Source organism: Protomyctophum bolini (assembly GCF_963924005.1).
Source record: "Protomyctophum bolini genome assembly, chromosome: 1".
Taxonomy (NCBI): domain Eukaryota; kingdom Metazoa; phylum Chordata; class Actinopteri; order Myctophiformes; family Myctophidae; genus Protomyctophum; species Protomyctophum bolini.
This window is the reverse complement of record NC_137862.1, coordinates 5,238,037-5,261,894: the sequence shown is the minus strand read 5'-3', so window position 1 is coordinate 5,261,894 and position 23,858 is coordinate 5,238,037. Positions and strand designations below refer to the sequence as shown.

General features: G+C 41.8%; 2 protein-coding genes across 2 annotated transcripts; one reads left to right on the top strand and one right to left on the bottom strand.

The window, feature by feature from the left end:
- Positions 1-1,205: 1,205 nt before the first annotated feature.
- On the bottom strand, positions 1,206-7,769 carry LOC308314814 (uncharacterized protein; the record flags this gene model as incomplete). The annotated part of the gene is made up of 8 exons (XM_080762529.1): positions 1,206-2,362; positions 2,764-2,905; positions 3,441-3,631; positions 5,258-5,359; positions 5,480-5,684; positions 5,820-5,959; positions 6,068-6,763; positions 6,974-7,769. 8 exons carry the CDS (start codon positions 7,767-7,769, stop codon positions 1,872-1,874), a joined length of 2,763 nt encoding a protein of 920 aa, XP_080618655.1. The 3' UTR covers positions 1,206-1,871.
- A 3,366-nt stretch (positions 7,770-11,135) lies between these two features.
- wdr93 (WD repeat domain 93) lies at positions 11,136-22,413 on the top strand (the record flags this gene model as incomplete). Its single annotated transcript, XM_080762518.1, has 10 exons — positions 11,136-11,218; positions 11,427-11,494; positions 12,552-12,638; positions 13,228-13,359; positions 14,240-14,321; positions 14,788-14,973; positions 15,141-15,201; positions 15,397-15,553; positions 15,896-16,079; positions 21,861-22,413. The coding sequence occupies 10 exons, from the start codon at positions 11,136-11,138 to the stop codon at positions 21,976-21,978; spliced, it is 1,158 nt and encodes a 385-aa protein (XP_080618644.1). The 3' UTR covers positions 21,979-22,413.
- Positions 22,414-23,858: the final 1,445 nt, after the last annotated feature.

Genomic DNA, 23,858 nt, shown 5'->3' with positions numbered 1-23,858 from the left:
CTAGAGCCACAAAGCAACTTCCTCAGGGCTCACAGATTGAGAACCACTGTTCTAAAGCCACAAAGCAACATCCTCAGGGCTCACAGACTGAGAACCACTGTTCTAAAGCCACAGAGCAACATCCTCAGGGCTCACAGATTGAGAACCACTGTTCTAAAGCCACAAAGCAACATCCTCAGGGCTCACAGATTGAGAACCACTGTTCTAGAGCCACAAAGCAACATCCTCAGGGCTCACAGATTGAGAACCACTGTTCTAAAGCCACAAAGCAACATCCTCAGGGCTCACAGATTGAGAACCACTGTTCTAAAGCCCCAAAGCAACATCCTCAGGGCTCACAGATTGAGGACCACTGTTCTAAAGCCACAGAGCAACATCCTCAGGGCTCACAGATTGAGAACCACTGTTCTAAAGCCACAAAGCAACATCCTCAGGGCTCACAGATTGAGAACCACTGTTCTAAAGCCACAAAGCAACATCCTCAGGGCTCACAGATTGAGAACCACTGTTCTAAAGCCACAAAGCAACATCCTCAGGGCTCACAGATTGAGAACCACTGTTCTAAAGCCACAAAGCAACATCCTCAGGGCTCACAGACTGAGAACCACTGTTCTAAAGCCACAAAGCAGCATCCTCAGGGCTCACAGATTGAGAACCACTGTTCTAAAGCCACATCCTCAGGGCTCACAGATTGAGAACCACTGTTCTAAAGCCACAAAGCAAAATCCTTCGTGTTGTTGACCTCTTTGCCATTGCAGGTGTTGCGAGGGTGTTCGCATATCACGATGAAACCATCCACCTAATCAGAGTTATTAATGAGCTGGTGCGTATATCGTTATCTTGTTATTAACATGATATTTGAACATGCACACAGTAAAAACACTATCATTTATTCATCGTAGTGTGCAACTGGAACTAAATTTATGGACCTTTATGGGTCTTTGATGGCTATATGGGATGAAAATAGTTTTTGCGCAAATGTTTGCCGTCTGCCGCGACATTATATGCATTTAATGTCTTGTTATATTTTAATATTTAATTAAAAGAGACTGAAGCAATTCATGATCCAACACTGTGTCCCTTTTAATCACCAGGAGGATGTTAATAAGAGGAGTATTTGCACAGCGTTTGAACTCTCTAAAGGAGGAGAGTTTGGAGCTGCATCACTGAGATGTAAGACCTAAATGGGTTAACAGATGAACAATGATTGCATAGTATAAAGTCGTCTAGAACAAAACAAGAGACTTGATTGCTTGCTTATCGAAAATAGAATGTTAACGTAGATGGCATACACCACAGAAACATGCTTCTATATCATGTAATAATAATAATTTCATCCGTGCGGTCAGGTAACGGAGCGGTTTGGCTGCAGCTTTATCAGTTCCCATTAGAAGCATGGATGAAAGATTTACAGCTGATGACATCACCAAAACAGGTATGATCGTTCAATCGGCCCAGTGCGTTTGAACCTGAGCTTGAATCAGATACAGCATGTAATTACTAATTTACATGTTGGTCACTATAGTCAATCAACTATCATTAAACCGTAAACATGCATTTTATATACGGTACAGTCAGTGTGTGTAAGACCTGATTACGAGGCTGATTTTACAAAATGCCTTCTAAATCAGTTGTTCTCAAACCTAAACCTTTTAAGTATCGAAAGAAGGATTAATTTGGCCGTGGAACCCCATCTGAAAATGTTTTCTGCCAGGGACGCCTAGAAGAGAAGATTTGCGTTCAAACACTTTCAAGATTTTTCAGGGGCGCCAAAAATATCAGATGTAGGCCTACTAGCTCGCAGTGCAGAACAAGTTTAAAATTAGTTTTTTGGAACCACCGTCTGTTGTGGTGTTGAATGGAACCATGGGTTACAGTTTGGCATTGGTCTCTGTGTTGTGGTGTTGAATGATGTTCCTCATGACGAACACGTGAGTGGACGGTGCCATGTTGTTCAGGAAGTAGTTGTTTTTTTTCATGCTTCTAAAGAACTGCTCAGCCGCCCGACTACTAAGTGAACCCTGGAGCTCCGGGAGTGGACGAGCATTAGGGTCGGAGTCGTTCCTGTTAAGAAGCCATGGAAGGGACACCGTCAACTTCTTCTTCTTTGCAGCCTGATGGTCGTCAGCCGTAGGTTCTGCTGATCTGCCATCATGTGGTTGGAATTGCGAGTGGAATGGCAGGGAGATCGATTTGCGCTGCTGGTTGGCATGCGTCTCCTCCAAACCATTGGCGAAGTCATACATGACAACGTTTGGGAAGTGCTTCCAAGAGAAGAGCAGGTCTCTGGGGCTCTCTGCCCTCGGGTTGAACTTAACGCTGTAGGCCACGCCGTGAGGGCACAGGATGACGGAGCACCCACCTGGGGAAAAACATTCATATTCACATATAGTCACTCATTCTGTATCAGTTGAAAGTCTGAAGAGGACATGTCAAGATGTTTATGCAGGTATCTAGGGGTGGAGACAAGTATCTATTGTCACACCCATTCCTGGGGCCTTTTTCTTTGACATCTTTGCAGAGCAAATTCTGTACTTTCCGGGGGTTTCCGGTTCGACAAGTTTCAGATGGTCATATCTTCTTCATTTTTTCCCCAATTTCAATGAGCAATACATCATATGAAAGGTTACAGTGTGCAGTTTCATAATATGTAAAGAACTGAAAAATGACCATGTCCCCCTTGTATATCAAACCACTGTCCCCGGTCACATAATGGACTAGCAGATATTCACATATGAATGGACTAGCAGAGATATTCCTTACCAGAAGCACCCCAGATCAGCTGGAAGACCTTGTCATACGTCTCTCTCTTCTTCATCTCATTCCTCAGCCTTAAAATGAGGTCTATTCTCGATCCCTTGTTGTCCACTTTACATGCTTTACACAGTTTCTGCACAATTCCAACCTGAAAGATATAACAATGATATGATGTGTTCAATGACAATACCAGGTGGCCCTGGCCTACACTACATACATGGTGTTCAATGACAATAGTGTGTGCATCGATTAAAAACAACTCCTTAAGTTCACACCTCAAAGTTTACAGTGTCACACCAGCGCAAATTAAATGTTAAATGGTGCCATTTATATAGCGCCTTTATCCAAGGCGCTTTACATTTACACATACCGGTACATACACTAACCCATCTCAGCTCATAGCGCGCCACCGAGTGGCGCGCTACGAGCTTGTAGGTCTGCTATTTTTGAAAAATCGAAGAACGACTGACATTTTTAGAATCTGATCTCAGGTCAGAATGGGTTCATCAGACCAGTGTGTGTCCAGTGGAAACCTCGTATGAATCTGATCTCAGGTCAGAATGGGCTAATGGCCGAGGCACCAACCTGGACATTGGGAGCAATGGGTCTCGCTCAAGGAAAACTTTTGACACAAACTCTGAATTTTAACATAAACTGAATTTAGGCAAAAGCAAAACATGTACCTCCTGCTTCATGAGGTCATCGACCAGACGGTCTTCTGTAATACTCTGGAGTTCAGCCTCAACCTCTACAGAAGACATCGTCTCATGCTCTGTGTTGAGCACTACTACGTCGCTCTTCCTTGTTTGTTGACCTATCCACGGTGCCCAGTGCTTATAGTCGGGATCAACTGCCAGCGGATTCTTAGCATGGTCTGCGAAAAAATTTAATAAAATAAGTATTACAAAATGCTCATTAGTTTACTTTAACCCATTTTGACCTGGGAACGATTCTACAAATGTCTAAATCATGACAGTTTTCTGAAAAAGAAACATGTTTCAATGTCAGTGGTTCTCAAACTATTTAATCCATTCTGAACGGGAACCCGTTTTGGTGTTGGCATCATGTTATGCTTTAGCTATTGAAAAATAGCAGATCTACAAGCTCATAGCGCGCCACCGAGTGGCGCGCTACGAGCTTGTAGGTCTGCTATTTTTGAAAATTCGAAGAACGACTGACATTTTTAGAATCTGATCTCAGGTCAGAATGGGTTGATCAGACCAGTGTGTGTCCAGTGGAAACCTCGTATGAATCTGATCTCAGGTCAGAATGGGTTAACCCATTTTGACCTGGGAACGATTCTACAAATGTCTAAATCATGACAGTTTTCTGAAAAAGAAACATGTTTCAATGTCAGTGGTTCTCAAACTATTTAACCCATTCTGAACGGGAACCCGTTTTGGTGTTGGCATCATGTTATGCTTTAGCTATTGAAAAATAGCAGATCTACAAGCTCATAGCGCGCCACCGAGTGGCGCGCTACGAGCTTGTAGGTCTGCTATTTTTGAAAAATCGAAGAGCGACTGACATTTTTTTAGAATCTGATCTCGGGTCAGAATGGGTTAATCAGACCAGTGTGTGTCCAGTGGAAACCTCGTATGAATCTGATCTCAGGTCAGAATGGGTTAATGTCAAGGACCCCCCCACGTATTTGGCCACCAACGCTCATCTGAAAATATGTTGTTCCAGGGACCGCGCTATGGGCTTGTAGATCTGCTATTTTTCCAATAGCTAAAGCATAACATGATGCTTCAAACACCAAAAGGGGTTCCCGTTCAAAATGGGTTAAAACATTTTTTTTCAAAAGAGCAAGAACATACCAGGACAAACAAATAAATGTGGTTGCAATTCAAAATGCAAAGTGGGCGTTTTACAAAAATAGTGTCACGTATTAGTATATGGGTAATGTAGAGCAGTGTTTCTCAAACCGTTCAGGTTGTGACCCCCAAAATAATCCTATTAGAACTGGGGACCCCCACCCGGAGTGGAGTGAATGTAGGAGTTGAGGTATTCCATTTAGTTTGACTCGGTTCTACAGATAAATATTGTGAAAATAACAGATCTACAAGCTCAACTCTTTTGGCTCTTTCATAGGCAACATGTTTGACCTTTTTGAGGCACTAGCCTCTTCCATGTACAGCTTTGTGGGTGTTTGTACCATGGAATGTGATGATTTGATTGGCTGAGCACGGCATGTGATGTATGGCGATAAGAGCACCCCTCACGTCACACAAGTGCCATTTTTTTTAATAGCATAGCTTGTTGATTACCTTTGACTCTTTCAAAAGAAGTCTTAGTCTTATACTGTATGTTGGTTTATTTGCCGTCGAGTGAGAAAACAACGTTGCACATTATGCTAATCATCAAGGGATCTGACTAAATCATTTGGGGTCCTGACCCACAGGTTGAGAACCACTGATTTACAACATCACTATTATTTGTCCAAAGAGCTTCAGACAGGACATTACTAGGGTATATTATTAGGGTATTTTATGCTTACTGTGAACAAAGCCACGGCAGATCAACTCCATCTCCACAGAGTTCCAAAACTCTGGGATGTTCTGTTCCCCAGTGTAATCATGATCAGATGGCATTTCACTCACTGTAAAACACAAAGCAAATTGACTGTTAAATGTTGACACCAAAAACAACATTGTCTTTGGATTCAATAATGTACTCGTTCAGTAATGTTTTGGATCAAAACGTTACATTATGACCGTACCAGCCTTGGTGAAAATCCCTTTGTTGTGGAGGTCCATGATGACAACAGGAGGGTGCTCGCCACACGCCACACAGGAATATGTGTAGTCGATGTCTGACAAGGTTTCAAAGTGACAGTAGCCATGAAGCATTGTGTCTCTGGGTGGGAATGACACTTTTCTTAACTTCTCCAAGGAGTCTATGACCCTAAACACTGACACGTGACTCTGGGGAGTGGGGCGTAATGGTAGATTACCAGGTGGGAATTAAGAACATTGTCACATAAGCATACTTGGATATTCATTTATATAATGTTTAAAGACTAACTTAACAGACTGAACAGTTTTTCTATACACACACACCTGCAAACTGTGTCTGAGATACAGGCACAGTTCCAGACTGAGAAGAATGTGGTCGTTGAAATTATGTAGCCCGTGCTCCCATTCCTGGTACCTGTAGAACATCTGGCACCCCGCACATCTTCGGGTAAAGGTCGACACATCTGTCAAGGTATAACACACCATTTAGACAACTCTTGCACCATTTATACAATCAATCTCATACTTCAGTGACATGTCAAAAGATGATGTCAAAATGATTTCCCACTTACTGGCGATTATTCCACTCATGGCGACTATTTTTGCCTCCCTGGTGATTTCCACTGGACTTTCAAGCTGTGGCTGGTCTGGACACAGAAGGCATTTGGTCTCCGCCGGATAGAAGTAGGAGGGATACTCAGTTGGGCGTTTAAGGAAGACTTCCTCTGGGAGATTGAACGGAATCTTCTTTCTTGACAATATGTATTCTGTCATGCGTCGCAAGTCTTTTGGAGGAGGATAGGCATCACATTCAGGTTCTTCTAGCTGCTTTGTTGGAGAACTTGGTTCACCATTGAATTGAAACGTTTTAGAATGTGTGCGTGCAATGTGAAGACGGAGATTCCTCCGGTACATGAGTTTAGAGCAGTGCGGGCATTGGGTTTTGGAATTGGCAGCACTGGGATGGGTAGAGGGCTCAGCAGGGCTGGGCGCCTGACCACTGCTGGGCGGCAGAACTGTGACGCTGTGTATCACAGGGCTGGGGGACTGAACGCTGTGCATCACAGGGCTGGGGGACTGAGGAGGGCTGGACAGCTGACCTGAAGGGCTGGGGGACTGAACGCTGTGCATCACAGGGCTGGGAGACTGAGGAGGGCTGGACAGCTGACCTGAAGGGCTGGGGGACTGAACGCTGTGCATGGCAGGGCTGGGGGACTGAACGCTGTGCATGGCAGGGCTGGGGGACTGAGGAGGGCTGCACAGCTGACCTGAAGGGCTGGGGGACTGAGGAGGGCTGCACAGCTGACCTGAAGGGCTGGGGGACTGAGGAATGAGGCAATAATCTTCTTCTGGCTGCTTTGTTGGAGAACTTGGTGGTGTTGTTGCGACGAACAGTTCAGGATGTGTGCGTGCAATGTGAAGACGGAGATTTTTCCGGTACATGAGTTTAGAGCAGTGCGGGCATTGGGTCAGCTGACCTGAATGGAGTTTGCAGTTCACCAAGTGTTTTTTCATGGCATCAGCCCTTAAAAGGGTGTTCTCACACCAGGGACAATGATAGTGTGCTGCTGCTCTGCAGTCAAGACCACATCTAATGAGGCAATAATCTTCTTCTGGCTGCTTTGTTGGAGAACTTGGTGGTGTTGTTGCGACGAACAGTTCAGGATGTGTGCGAGCAATGTGAAGACGGAGATTCTTCCGGTACATGAGTTTAGAGCAGTGCGGGCATTGGGTTTTGGAATTGGCAGCACTGGGATGGGTAGAGGGCTCAGCAGGGCTGGGCGCCTGACCACTGCTGGGCGGCAGAACTGTGACGCTGTGTATCACAGGCCAGGGGGACTGACCGCTGTGCATCACAGGGCTGGGGGACTGAGGAGGGCTGGACAGCTGACCTGTGACGCTGTGTATCACAGGGCTGGGGGACTGAACGCTGTGCATCACAGGGCTGGGGGACTGAGGAGGGCTGGACAGCTGACCTGTGACGCTGTGTATCACAGGGCTGGGGGACTGAACGCTGTGCATCACAGGGCTGGGGGACTGAGGAGGGCTGGACAGCTGACCTGTGACGCTGTGTATCACAGGGCTGGGGGACTGAACGCTGTGCATCACAGGGCTGGGGGACTGAGGAGGGCTGGACAGCTGACCTGTGACGCTGTGTATCACAGGGCTGGGGGACTGAACGCTGTGCATCACAGGGCTGGGGGACTGAGGAGGGCTGGACAGCTGACCTGTGACGCTGTGTATCACAGGCCAGGGGGACTGACCACTGTGCATCACAGGGCTGACGGACGGAGGAGGGCTGGACAGCTGACCTATGACGCTGTGTATCACAGGGCCTGAAGGGCTGGGGGACTGAGGAGGAATGAACAGCTGACCTGAAGGGCTGGGGGACTGAGGAGGAATGAACAGCTGACCTGAATGGAGTTTGCATTTCACCAAGTGTCTTTTCATGGCATCAGCCCTTAAAAGGGTGTTCTCACACCAGGGACAATGATAGTGTGCTGCGTCTCTGCAGTCAAGACCACATCTAATGAGGCAATAATCTAGGGGATTGGGGGGGAAGAGACATACAATATTATGACATAAATACATATACAGTATATACTTTATACACACAGCACCAACTCACGAAGCGTTCTTACATTTCAAATGTACTTAAGGGGCAAGCCATCTGTCATAGACTACTGGCAATCTGAACACACACATTGCATGCGTTGCAGGGATGGAACCTGGGAAACGTGGACTCAACTCAAAATGTATTGATTAGCTCCAAGTGCTGAAGCAGTGATGTATCAATGCCAACATTAACGAGAGTTACAGTGGATGAAATGAGTGCATGAATAACACCCTGCCTGGCCAAGGCAAACAGTCTGAATACTGAATGATAATGGGAATGCCTCCTCTCTACAGTACACTCAGACATACATTGTCCTCACTCTCTAAAAATTTTTTGCTTATACATACCTTCAAAATTGAGTGCACATCTAATATGAGCATTTACATGGTACTGCAACGCTTCACGACTGGCTGGTTTGAAGTATACACACCAACAGCAGTGGTACAGTGTACAGCAGGTTGTACATTGGCTGAACTCTACACAATTAGGGGCGGTCAATATGGAATGATGCATCTGTTAAAAAAAGAAACAAAAGACTATTTTACAGTAACAATTACACTGATTTTGCAGAGCAGATCATGTAGATAATCTACATCTGTAGACAGGCATACAGGAATTATTAAAAAAAAATAGAAAATAAACTCACACATAAAAAAAAGATACCTCACACATTAAAATAATATCCGTCACCAGAAGCAAGGATGTGTGTGTTTGCAATTAATCTATCATGGTAGATAATTAACATTACAAGCTTTATTTATGGCTGATTGCTAAATAATTAGTATTAATTGATTCATACCTGGCAGTGAATGTGTTTAGCTAGAATAGATAATGTACTCACTCATGTAATCACATGTTGTAACTTTGTTTCATGTCATGTCACAAGAAAGCAGCATAGCAAAATAATGTTGTATTGGTTTAAAATAATGATATAATGGTTAATTGGATTTTTTAAACTACAGCTTAATGAGCTTATAAAACGAATAGGTGTCTCACACCTCTTGCTGATGTGTTCGCCACTACCTCTGCTGGAGTCTACCGGAATTCTTATCCTAGCTCACTCGACACTGGTCTGCTCACTCTGCTGGAGCACTAGCTCCTAAACAACTTGACCTAGCATAAACATGGCAGTTTTATTTTTTTTACAAAATATCATTATTAATAGATCTTTCTGTGAGATTTAAATTAGACACAAGCCAACAGACTGTTGCTAGCTTTCAAAACGATACGGGTAGAAATGCGGGGTTAAGCGCGAATTTGCACAACTTTGGAGGGAACTTAATCTAGTGTTGTATGCAGCCATGCTAGCGGTTGCTAATAACACGGCTAAAAACACGATCGCTAATAACACGGCTAAAAACACGGTTGCCTTAACACTTTAGCTACAGTTTAAAAAAATATTTAATATGTACATGTCGTAAGCTCTTTGTCTGACATGCACATTGGCTAGCCTAAGATTTAGACTCTCGTCGAGGTATTTTACGATTCAGAATCGGAAAATACCTCTACGAGTCTAAATCTTAGGCTACACATTGGCCAGTTAGCCAACATACAGTGCATCCTGATAATAAATAACACTAGTTTGCAGAACGTTTAAGTTTATGTAAGTTATAGCATATTAATATTGTCTCGCTGGTTTACCTACCTTGCGAGAGAGAGCTAAGGGTCGTCTCGCTATAGTTGAGTTAGGAGTTCTCTTTTTAAACACTTTTAGCTCTGGTCCATACTCCATAGTGTTAGGAGTTCAACACTATCCTTTCCCCAATCCACTCTCTCAATGGTGCGTTACTGCGTTCAACTGTTTTAAAGTATTGTACAGCAACAACTAAAGTCTCTGCAATGTTTGTGTTGTACGATCTTTAGGAGAGCCGCCATTGGAGTGAAGTGAACTGAGTTTGCGCACCAACCCTGTGGAATGCACACCAGTGTTTTTGGCGAATCTATTCAAAATAAGAGTACCCTCTAGAGTAAACTGAATCCATTGAAAAACTGTTTATTATTTGCACACTAAAACACATCTAAACGATTAAGACACATTTAAACGATGCTCTACAACACACATTATGTTTCTTTGTAAAAACATCAAATCAATAACTTAATAACTACAATATGTCTAAATAGATAAATGCTGTTCACTGGAGTAACAGGCTTTTTACTGGGCTCACAGGTAAAAATAAATGCTGTTTCCAGACCAGAGTGGACGCTGGACAAAGAAACGGCTCTTCGTCTCAGCTGGTCTGACATATGCACGCGTTCGGGGAGACCTCCTGTACAACGCCACACTCTCCGCTACGCGGGAGAGGTATAAAATAAAAAGTGACAGGCTTTTTACTGAGGTCACAGGTCAAAAAGAGCTGTTTCCAGACCAGAGTTGATGCTCTTCGTGTCTAGCCTGGCTAAATACCACACACGACAGTGTGAGTGTGATTTAAGTCTGGCTTATTAGCCAGGCTACTTCGTGTCAGCTGGTCTGACATAGGCACGCGTTCGGGGAGACTGGAATGCACTTCCCAAAAGACATGCCACCGCCCTTCAAACCCAACTCTTCAATGTTGCTTTCCCCAGCTATCTCCACTGTTTTATTCCTTATAGTCTTTATGTTTTTCCCCTAATAAAGTTTTTTTAGTTTTCTCATGTCCCCCTTGTAAAGCAGTATTCAGAAAAGCGCTATATAAATTTGAGATATTATTATTATCATTATTAGTACTTAAGCAAAAAAAGATTTATCGCTTAAACTTATGTATACAGTCACAATTCATTGATTCACTCGTATCGTATGCCAAAATCCATTTAATCTAATATTGATATGCGATTAAAATGTGATTAATCAAGATGAATTCATTACAAAGCCTCTAATTAATTAGATTAAAATGTTTAATCGAGCCCCAGCCCTAATATAAATATTAGATAAAAGGACACGATTTCCCAGTTTTAATTGAATAAGACGTGTTGTCTTCTCTCATCAGGCACATGATAATCCGTCTGGAGTTACAGATGTGAAATGGTCTCCCGTTACTGTCCTGATGAAAATCAAACCTCCAAACACCCTGGACCCCCCACCACCACACCACCACATGACCAGCACGGGACAGGATGCTGCTTTCAGGTTTATATTTGAGTAATGCTGAGGTTCAACACTGAGTATTGCTAGCTAGTATCGCTGCTAGATGATCTATGTGTCACTCTTGTTTTATTTTATTTTATTTATTGTACAGCACCTTGTGACATTTGTTTTGAAAGGCGCTTTATAAATAAATGTACCTTACGTATTCAAATCATCTTTAGGTCATAATTGTACCATATTTGTTTTTCAGAAGCGGCACCATGCACTTCCTGATGCCCTGTGCTGCATTGCCTGGACTTAATGGATCGACTCATTCAGGTTAGGCCTGAGGTCCATTCTAAAAATGCCTCTAAATCCATGACTTAAGTTTTCTGAATAACTTTTTCAAATATTTATATAGCAGCATCACATTTTTACTGATGTTTCTCTATAGGATTTCATGCTGTGATATTCAGTTTGCACTAACAGCACAGTGTGATTGCAGCCTTATTGGCTGTGATAGCTTGAATCTGAATCATATATAGGACTAAATATGAACCACGCAGTATACATGTAAACCCTTGAAGGTGATTAGAACCCAATGCAATGTGGAGGGGCCGTCACGGGGCCTTCAAATCTAACAGAATAATAGGCCTACTCACTGTTATGGCCATTTGAAGTATTAGGCCTACTCACTGTTATGGCCATTTGAAGTATTAGGCCTACTCACTGTTATGGCCATTTGAAGTATTAGGCCTACTCACTGTTATGGCCATTTGAAGTATTAGGACTACTCACTGTTATGGCCATTTGAAGTATTAGGCCTACTCACTGTTATGGCCATTTGAAGTATTAGGACTACTCACTGTTATGGCCATTTGAAGTATTAGGACTACTCACTGTTATGGCCATTTGAAGTATTAGGCCTACTCACTGTTATGGCCATTTGAAGTATTAGGCCTATACTCACTGTTATGGCCATTTGAAGTATTAGGCCTATACTCACTGTTATGGCCATTTGAAGTATTAGGACTACTCACTGTTATGGCCATTTGAAGTATTAGGCCTATACTCACTGTTATGGCCATTTGAAGTATTAGGCCTACTCACTGTTATGGCCATTTGAAGTATTAGTGGAAACTGTATTTTTTTTTACCACCAAATTATTTGGGCACATTAAGACCGTACGTGTGCAGACCGTCTCCTTTTGTTCCATAGGTTTGGTTTGGTGCAGATCGGATGTGAGGATGTTCCATTTTATTTTTTATTTTTTATGACCAATTTTATTGTAGGATAATACTTAATACATGTCAATGTATTGACATGAAATATAACAACAAAACAATTTAATTTAATTGAAAAGGATGTCATTGTTAACGTGATCTTCTTTCGGCAGAGTCTTCTGTCTCTTTGTGCTTGTGGTGGAGCAGCACTCAGGATCTTCTTCACTACTGGCTCTGCAGAGCACCGAAGGACAAACTGGGTAGACCATTTATTTTAAAAACATGATAGTCTATGAAAGTTCTCATCCAATATACTATAAATCTATATGATTATAACCTCTATATCACTGATTCTCAAAGCGAGTACCGGAGCCCCCCCCATGTGTCCTTGAAGCAAATCCATGGGGTCCCCAGCAAAATGAGGAATAATTTAACCACTTTAACCCTGATTTATACTTTGGCTATTTGAAAATAGCTCACAACACGTTGCATAGATCTAGCTATAAAAAACAGAAAATTTGTTACAAATTGTTACAAAAACAATTGTTTTTTTTGACAAATTATGAATAGTTTTAACAACACAACCACGTTGCTGTTGGGGGGGGGGGGGGGGATCACCTAACTAATTTTTTATCATAAATCAATGCTATTGAACACCCTTTACATGTGTTGGTTAATATATAATAATAAAATATTCAATAACCATTGAAAACTAGTAAAAAGCGCTTCGGGTAAAACCTCTTATAACCTTCAAACTATGTCTGCTAAAACAGCTAACTCCACCAGATTATAGTTTTAGCTTGAATCCCTGTTCTCATAAATGTGTCTCTTTGCCTGCGTGTGTACCAGAGGTGGACCGCGAGGCAGACGTGTCGTGGCAGAACGCCCATCAGATCGTGTGTTCTGCCGTCAGCGACTGTAGCCGCTACGTGGCTGTGGGCCTGGACAACGCTCTGGTCACTGTGTGGGACAGGCTGACGGGTAAGATGAGGAACTCCAGAAATCACTGCTTCCTATAAACGTTGTAGCTCGAGACCCAAAAGAGAAATTTGTACAGTATATGTCCCTCCTTGGGACCCAATAGTGAAAGTGATGCAGCATGTTGTGAGCTTGTAGATCTGCTATTTTCGCTATATTTTTTACATTATGGAATTTCTTTGAGTGTTTTTACTGTATTAATGAAATGCTTTTGAAAATGAGTTTTTATTTGTGAAAAATGTTTTTTATTTTTTCTAAATCAGCTATTGACACTTATTTTAGCCAAATATTTGCCTATGGTGACTCATGACATGCTCAGTATATGGATGGTACTATAGGGTTCATGTGGTATGTATATGTATGTATGTATGTATGTATGTCGTGGTAAGAAGGGTGGTCCCTTATTGGCTGTTGATGGTGACGTAACTAAGGTTACGTTTCAAGGTTGGTAAGCCCTAACCACACCAAAGGGTCACCATGCAACTCCTTGGGTCCAAACGGTTGCAAGGAGTTAACGTCTTGACCCTTTGGTGTGGTTTGGGCCATTGAATTCCATGCGTTGAATCACTAGGCAGTCAATGTGGGTCAACGTGCAACAAGACATATCAAACCTCAGGGACAACCATCTTGACCCTTTGGTGTGGTTAGGGGCTTAAGGTCAATAACGGGTCTAAAGTATTTAGAACAGCAAATAGACATTAGTTAGTAGCAGTACTTGCGCGCTCTGCTTGTGCACAAGTAGGCCATGTATGGCCTACTTGTGTGCAAGGCGCAAGTTAGCACCTCGACAGAATGCATTTCTAGTTATTGTTATTATTAGTAGTAGTAGAATTATTAGTAGTAGCCTATTATTATGAAATATTATGTTTTCTATTTGTTTCAGGAGCTCCGCTCTCTGTTATCTTGGTCTCTGCTGCAGAACAAGATGTGTTAACCAGAATACTGTTTATGGATTACAACTCAAGGTTATTATAGATTATATTTTTTGTTTTTAATTTGTTTTTCTTTTTTAGAGTTTTGCTATAGTTGTGAACAGGCTTAGATTAGGTTTAGTTCATATTGGTTTTAGTTTTGGTTTGAGGTTTACTTACTTATTTACTAAATACTGAGCTTACAGTACTGTACATAAGACCAGCATTTATTTGTATTTGTCATTTCTTTTTTTTCTTCTTCTAAAAATCATTTTAGTTTAGTTTTCTGTGGCGATTTGATGAAATATTGACACAACATCAAATTCAAATATAATGTAAGCCAAATCTTCTCCTTGGCACAAAATAATTTTAAATGGGGGTCCACGGCAAAATAAGTTATCAATTTAGGGGTTCTTGACATGAAACTGTTGCAAATAACATTGCATAGTAATATTCACTCTAATAATGTCGCTACAGGCCTGCACATTGTGATGGTTCCCCATGCTTAATGTCGCTACAGGCCTGCACATTGTGAGGGTTCCCCACACTCCTTCTGGGGTCTGGAGGACACTAAAATACACCTCCTGGTGGTTTGTAAGAGCCGAGCGACCCATGTCATCACCGCAGGACGAGGGACACAGTCTGTCATCACCGCAGGACGAGGGACACAGTCCTGGGATGTTCATCTCCCCGAAAGGTTATCCGAGTGGAGTTTCTTATCAACGAATCAACATGATTACCAGAATGATTCGGTGAAGGAGCATTTAGCTACAGGGTCACCCGAGAACTAAATGTTGACAAATTAATGAAATGATCAATAGTTTTTACATTAGTATGGTATATTCAGATATTCTCTTCTCCTATACCTTTTAGGCCTAAAGACCCTGCAGCGGTCCCGTCTCTCATAGCATCAGTACCATTTCTCCAAGGGCTGGTAAGACACACTGATGTAGTTACTTATTGTAATATTAAGTATTGTGGTCGGCTGGACCAGTAGTGGTATTTATGTACGGTAGGCGTGGTAGGTACACTCTATAACTTATAATTGGCTGTTGATGGTGACGTAATTAAGATAGGTCTCAGATTACATACAGCTAAAAGACAACTAACATCATGGGTTTATCAACAGGTGCTCTTGGTGCAGAAAAATGGAAGAATTATCCTTCAAGATGTCATCAACAAAACCTTGGTGTGCCATTTGATTCCTCCAAAGAGTCATATGATCGCAAACCCATGGAACCCTGTCATCACCGTAGATGTTAAACACCAAACTGTCTTCATGAGAGGTACACTGTCTACACTAGGGCAACACCAAACTGTCTTCATAAGAGGTACACTAGGTAAACACCAAACTGTCTTCATAAGAGGTACACTATAGGTAAACACCAAACTGTCTTCATAAGAGGTACACTATAGGTAAACACCAAACTGTCTTCATAAGAGGTACACTAGGTAAACACCAAACTGTCTTCATAAGAGGTACACTGTCTATGCTAGGGCAACATGAACGTCGTTCTGAAAGGGGGCGGGACTGCGACACTCTATAAAGCAATACGATCACGGAACAAACCCATACCACACCTCATCCACATTACATTCTACTAATCATCCATTCATTTGTCATTCAGGTGAGCAGCTTTGCAGCCGAGGTGAGGCTGCCACAGACGACGACAGCCTCGGTCATCTCCTAGCATTCCGTTTTGGAGAGGCGGCAGCCATCTTTGATTCATATGAACTCACGTTGCCAAGTGCTCTGAAAGCAAGCAGCTTTGTTTCCTTGGAGGAAGAATGCAATCTGCACCTCCAGCAAAGGTTGGTGTTCTCATGCTGCGTTCACACGACACGGGCAGATACAAAGATACCGTTCATTTTCAATGGAAACCAGCGATGTGAAGCTACAAAGCAAATTGCATTGATAATATGCAATTTGTTTAATATATATATGCGTATATATTGTAAAGAACCCAAACACGTTTTCTACTGAACTTTTCTTTATTCTGGGTGAACAGAAATTGTTATTATGATCTTATTGTGAAACAAGTCTTTTTCCTTAGATTTTGAGTTTTGAGCCAAATGCTTTTATTTTGAAGGGAGTTTTGTGGGACATAGCTACCTGCGCACCGGAAAGAGGAAGTATATGACATAATAACCAGACATGAGAGAGAGAGGAGACGCGTCTTTTGCTGCTGCTACAAAAGCAAATCGCGCCCTTTTTACTGTTTGCCATTGATACATTCAATGATTGTTTTAGCACCCCCCGAAGAGGCATAAGGTTGGTACACTTGGACTGTGTTTGCAACATACAACACAACACTTTTGGAGCTAAAGGACTGTTGCTAAAAATGCATTTTTGATTTGTTTACATTCTGTTCAGTTATGGTATATGGAATGAAACGTATTTCTGCAGAAAAGGCACACAAGGATAATGCACTAATGCTAATAATAAATAGTGCTACTCTTTCTGTAAAAGTGTGTTGCAAATGAAAGGTTATAATTGTACATGCAAAGGAAGGATTGCTATCACTGCATTTCTTACATTTGGATAAAAAGGGTCTTTATTTCATGTCATTATATTTTTACTTAAAAGGGTTTAAAAGGAGGCATTTCATTACTTTTGGAGTTAAAAACAGCTGTTAAAAGGGAAAAACGAGTTCTTTTAATAAGTGCTTGGTGAGGTTAAAGTCTATTAATTGTAATGTGTTTACAGTATTTCTAATTTCTGAATGATGCTCAAAACCATTTTTAAATGGAATTGTAATGTTTTGAATATGCTATAGTTACATTTTAAGCTAATGTGAGCTATGGCAATTTTTATGTGTAATACTAACAGAGTATTTTGTTTTGTGTTCTTAAATTTCTTGTCAGTTCTTACGGTGGTTTATGGACTTAATAAATTCACTACCATCAGTACAAGTCTTGACCTTCTTTCGGCGGGGACCGCTACAGTAAGAACTTCACCTTCACCTGCTGCAACACGCTGCCTAAGGAATCCAAGATGGCACGGCACACAAGACAGTGAGTTGCAAAGGCTGAGTGTTGGTCAAGGAAGCTAATAAGCAAGATGGATGACATAACGGAACAAATAAAAAGGCTACAAATGGAAATAGAAGAGAACAGAGGCTTACTAGCTAGTGGACATCATGAAGTTATGGCAAGGCAAGAATTGAAAGACACAATTGAGAAACAACTTGCTGAGCTTCAATTTAAATTGAATGACACTGATGTGCTGACAACAACACCGCGGCGTTCAGTACGTCTTAAAGCGCCCACAGAGAAAATGCTTGCCTATCAACAGGAGGAAGCGAGCAAAAGGGAGAATAAACTGCTTAGCATCTATGAGCAATGGAAAGGGCTAATAAGAACATCCAGAGAAAATTTGAAAATTGATATGCCAGAAAAGGACTTAACTACATTGGCAGACCTGCTTGAAAAAAGAAAGGAAGAGCTCATGAGAGAATACGACGAGATCAGAGCACGTGTCACTCCTCCCACCGATCTAAGGTGTAAAATAGACGCATGCGAAGCTGTAACCAGAGATACCATGAAAATCATCTTTGAACGGATAACGGAAGTAAATGGGGATTTTGATGCACAGCGTGAAAGACAAACTCTCCATCAGCTTCTTACCCCCAAGTATGCATACTCCATATATGGTACTGCCTCCCTGTCAGGTTCCGGACTGTCCCACCCAGACTCTAACATGTCTGTCAAAAGAGCTGAAGCAGCTGCAGAACTGGCGGAAAAGGAGGCTAGATACAAATTAATGGAGAAAGAAAGGAAGCAAAAGGAAAAAATAAGAATGTTGGAGGATCAACATAAGAAGGAATTAGAGATGCAACGGTCCCAACTGGAGCGTCTACAGGCAGAGAGAGACATTGAAGCCTCTCGTGCCAAACTGGAAGTCTATGACAGAGAAATGAAGCAGGAAATCGATAGATTGTCCATACAACAGAGCAACAAGAGTGAGGTGTCCTCTACCCCCTCTGTACAAAACAGAACACCCCCCACTGTCACTCCCTTGCCTGTCATTGGTATCTCATCCCCCCCTACTGACATTTTCTATTTAGCCCAAGCAGTCCAAGACAGCATAGCTACAAACAGACTCCCAATGCCAGAGCCCACAGTGTTTAATGGAGACCCAATCCTCTTCATTGAATGGAAAGCATCATTCATCTCACTCATAGACCGGAAATCTATTTCTGCAGCTGATAAGCTCTATTATCTAAAGAAATATGTCACTGGCCCTGCTCACAAATGCCTTGAAGGTACATTTTATCGAAATGATGATGACGCATACGGAGATGCATGGAAGAAGCTCAACCAACGCTACGGTCAGCCATTTGTTGTACAAAGAGCTTTCAGGGATAAGCTATCTCAATGGCCCAAAATACAGTCTAGGGATGTCGAAGGGTTAAGATCATTTGCCGACTTCTTAAACGCCTGCCTACAAGCCATGCCTCATGTGAAGGGCCTAGAGATATTAAGCGACTGTGAAGAGAACCAAAAGCTTCTACGGAAGGTTCCTGAATGGGTCACAGAAGGATGGAATCGCCATGTCTCAGCAGCTCTCATGGAAGGTAAAGATTTCCCCACCTTTAAAGATTTCTCTAAATTCGTTTCAAAAGAAGCTGAAATAGCATGCAACCCTGTAACCTCCCTACATGCTCTTCAATCATGCGACTGGCCCCAAATAAAAGGAAACAAGGCTCATGTATTCCACACCCAAACTGCAATGAAGAGTGAGGATGAACAAATACCTAGCAATGTAAACCCAATACCCCCCTTCCCCTGCACTTGGTGCAAAGACAATAATCATCAACTCTACAACTGCTCAGAATTCATGGAAAGGTCCCTTGATGATCGACGGAGGTACGTGAGGGACAATGGGCTGTGTTATGGATGTGTAAACCCAGGTCACAGCGCAAGGCAATGTAGACACCGCCACACTTGTGAGGTGTGCAAGGGAAGACACCCTACCTGTCTCCATGATGAAAACTGCAGAAGTGAAAATAGAGAACCTGCAACAGCATCTTCAAGTGCTTCAAATGAGACCACGACAGCCACGGCACTCAATGTCACCAGAGTGGGTGAGTCACGCAGCACTTCCATGATAGTCCCTGTGTGGGTGTCCTCTGTTAAAAACCCACTGAATGAACAGTTAGTCTACGCATTATTAGACACTCAAAGTGACAGCACTTTCATTGACAAGAACGTAAGCAGCAAGTTACAAGCAGATACTCGCCCTGTAAAACTGAAACTTACCACTATGCTAGAGAACACAACCATGGAATGTGATATAGTATATGGTCTCCGTGTGAGGGGCTACACTTCATCTGTGTACATTGACCTTCCCCCTTCATATACTAAAGACTGTATTCCTGTAAAACGTGATCATATACCCACCCATGACACAGCTAAGCGATGGCCTCACTTAACAGAAATCACAGATGAGATACCACCTCTCCTTAGCTGTGATGTAGGACTCTTAATTGGATACAACTGTTCCAGAACACTAGTCCCCCGACAGGTGTTATCAGGAAAAGACAGTGAACCCTTTGCCATTAAAACAGATGTGGGATGGAGCATCGTGGGCTGCTCAACCCCATACCGTGATCGTGATGATGCAGCTTCCAGTCTGTGTCACAGAGTAATGGTAAAGGAACTTACAGCTATAGATGTAAGGAGTGCCAGAGAGTCAGACTTTAAGGATACCAAAGGAGATGTCAAGACACAAGAGGATGACATTGTCCTGTGCACAATCAAGGATGGCATAAAGAAAAAGAAACGGGGACATTATGAGAGTCCTCCAGCAGCCAAACAATGGCCACACCTACCTGAAAATAAAGGGCTTGCTGAAGTCAGTCTCAGTCATAGTCCACGGATGTGCACTGGTCCTACATGCCACTGTAAAGAAGAAATACTTACCCCACAAAATATGATTCCAGATCTGTCCATCAGAGACACACAAGTTAAAAAAGCTCTGATAAGGAAAGCAGAGGTCACAGAACCAGTGAGTAAACGGGATGAGAAAGTAATTAAACTACAAGTCAACAAAGGAAAGCAGGTACCACATTGCAACAAAATGCACCACGACGATGTCTCTCTAGACACAGGTGGTATCCTCAAGGTGGGAGGAAGACCCCTCCCTGGCGGCGACTACATGAACAATCCCGATGGTCAACAATCACTCACCCTCAAGCCCAGCCACCTGATCCACAAGAAGTCCAGCACAGCTCAACCTCCACTTGGTACTTTCCCCAGAACGGACCCGGTATACAATAAGAGCAGGTCTATATAGCAACTTGAAAGGCACTCACCAGTAGCAATCTCAATAGGAGATAAGAGACTGAAGAAAGGTGAACGTTTGGATGGACTTACTAGGTTGGATTTCCAATGCAAAGGTTTAAGCCTGGTACAGTGAAAGGACACTATGGTTACTTGGTGAAAATTATTCATGGTTTTACCTTTGAAAACATTCATAATTTTGGTGGGAGTGTAAAGAACCCAAACACGTTTTCTACTGAACTTTTCTTTATTCTGGGTGAACAGAAATTGTTATTATGATCTTATTGTGAAACAAGTCTTTTTCCTTAGATTTTGAGTTTTGAGCCAAATGCTTTTATTTTGAAGGGAGTTTTGTGGGACATAGCTACCTGCGCACCGGAAAGAGGAAGTATATGACATAATAACCAGACATGAGAGAGAGAGGAGACGCGTCTTTTGCTGCTGCTACAAAAGCAAATCGCGCCCTTTTTACTGTTTGCCATTGATACATTCAATGATTGTTTTAGCACCCCCCGAAGAGGCATAAGGTTGGTACACTTGGACTGTGTTTGCAACATACAACACAACACTTTTGGAGCTAAAGGACTGTTGCTAAAAATGCATTTTTGATTTGTTTACATTCTGTTCAGTTATGGTATATGGAATGAAACGTATTTCTGCAGAAAAGGCACACAAGGATAATGCACTAATGCTAATAATAAATAGTGCTACTCTTTCTGTAAAAGTGTGTTGCAAATGAAAGGTTATAATTGTACATGCAAAGGAAGGATTGCTATCACTGCATTTCTTACATTTGGATAAAAAGGGTCTTTATTTCATGTCATTATATTTTTACTTAAAAGGGTTTAAAAGGAGGCATTTCATTACTTTTGGAGTTAAAAACAGCTGTTAAAAGGGAAAAACGAGTTCTTTTAATAAGTGCTTGGTGAGGTTAAAGTCTATTAATTGTAATGTGTTTACAGTATTTCTAATTTCTGAATGATGCTCAAAACCATTTTTAAATGGAATTGTAATGTTTTGAATATGCTATAGTTACATTTTAAGCTAATGTGAGCTATGGCAATTTTTATGTGTAATACTAACAGAGTATTTTGTTTTGTGTTCTTAAATTTCTTGTCAGTTCTTACGGTGGTTTATGGACTTAATAAATTCACTACCATCAGTACAAGTCTTGACCTTCTTTCGGCGGGGACCGCTACATATATTATTTGATATCGTCCCCTAACCGGGACACCAGTGACTGCAGTTCAGATAGATATATACAGTAGCTCTCAACTCTGTATTGTTTCTTTTTGTTTTGTCTTACAGGTTGCTGTCCAGAGACGAGAGGACCGAAGTGATGACTCGTACATGGAGGCAGCTGCACGAGCACGTGCACGCCAACGTGCACGCCAACGTGCACACGCACGCCATTACACTTCAGTGACAGGAGACACACGTCCTGATTGAACCTGGATTTAATAACCGTGTGGATTCAATGTGGACCTCGGATTTGTCATCAATGACATCAGTCATCTATGATGTCAGTCATGTATGACATATCTATGACTATCCATATTTGGACGTGCGTTCCAGACCTTGCACTGCCATTGAGCTCCATTCCAATAGGTCAATGTCATACTCTAGACTGACCGGCTAAGACGCGCAAACGCGGGAAGCGAACGCAGCTGAGACCCTGCAGATCATGTCTGTCTGTCTGTGTGTCTGTCTGTGTGTCTGTCCCGCTGTTACTGTATATGTGGACCTGGCCCCTTTTGTGCCCATATATGGAGCTGAGTGATTTGTTTGTGATTGATGCAACACACTCCATATTTGGACGTATTCATGCAACACACTCCATATTTGGACGTATATCGGGACAGACAGACACACAGACATGATTGCGAATGCAGTGAGCACTTACTATGAGACCTAGCAGATCTCTGCTAGGTCTCATAGTAAGTGCTCACTGCATTCGCAATATGTGGGTCATGTTGCTGCATGATATACGATGATGATCGCATAGTTCAGCTGATATCTGTGATGAACAACTGGCTTAAGTCTTTCGCTCCTAGCTGATGTATCAATCCTGTCTATATTAGCCAGTCGATGATCACTGCACTGTATTGATTGTAAAATCTGTTGCAGGATTCCGAAGGTCACCAGAGGTTTCCTTTTGGTAGATATTATCCCTTTCAAGCGCTTGGAAACTTGTTTATTGATACGATGATGATCGCATATAGTTCAGCTGATCATCGTGATGAACAACTTGCTAAAGTCTTTCGCTCTATAGCTGATGTTATCAAAATCCTGTCCATAGAAATGAATACATATGAACTTTAACTGCATCATGTTTAATGGCATATTTATTTCATAGGATGCTGGTGAAATTGAGATTATTATCTTATATCGCTGCGACACATTCTCAGCAGGTAAACTATAAGATAATAATCTCAATAATAGTTTTGATTATTAAGATCGCAGTTATACGTTTAATTTGTGTAGTGCCTTTTCAGAGCTCAAGGATTTTTTTGTTTAAAAATCTAAATGTACTGTCTATCTATGACATTAACATTGTACAATCCTGTTCTTTCATATATAAATGCACTTACCTTCCAAATATGCTTCCTACAACTTTCAAAGAATATTTTAAGACCAACTCTCAGGTTCATGATTATAATACTAGACAATCTGACAATATTCATCCTCCCTTCAGCCGTACCACTCTTAGCCAGTTCTCCATAAAAGTCAGAGGTTCTTTACTCTGGAATTCACACATACTTATTGCCAACTCCGCATCTTCACTCTGTAACTTTAAACATAGATTGAGGGCCAGCCTCTTGAAGTTACCCTCTCCAATTTAACATAATGTAGCGCATACACGCACGCACGCACGCACACACAGGCACACACACTTCACAAGTGTAAATAATGTATTTCTTGTTTTTGTTTTTGTTATTTTCCATACCTATGTTTGATTACTTTGTCTTAATATTTGTATATTACTATTTGTTTAAATTGTATATTAACTTTGGTGAGAACCACTTATAAGCCCTCCCTGGGTTTCTTTTCTCACCTGCACACACTTCTTTTATTGATGTTACCTTTTTGTACTGTTTTTATTGTGCGAAATAAACTAAACTAAACTAAAGGATATACTATAACAAAATGAAGGAAATACCATAAAACCGTATAGAAGAGTGAATGTCTGTATATGGATAACTGAAAGAGTCACCTATATTTATATGTCATATGTAATAATATTTTAGGCACTGTTGTTGATCCTCCACAAAAGATAGACTAGAATTTAGTATAATACAGATCATG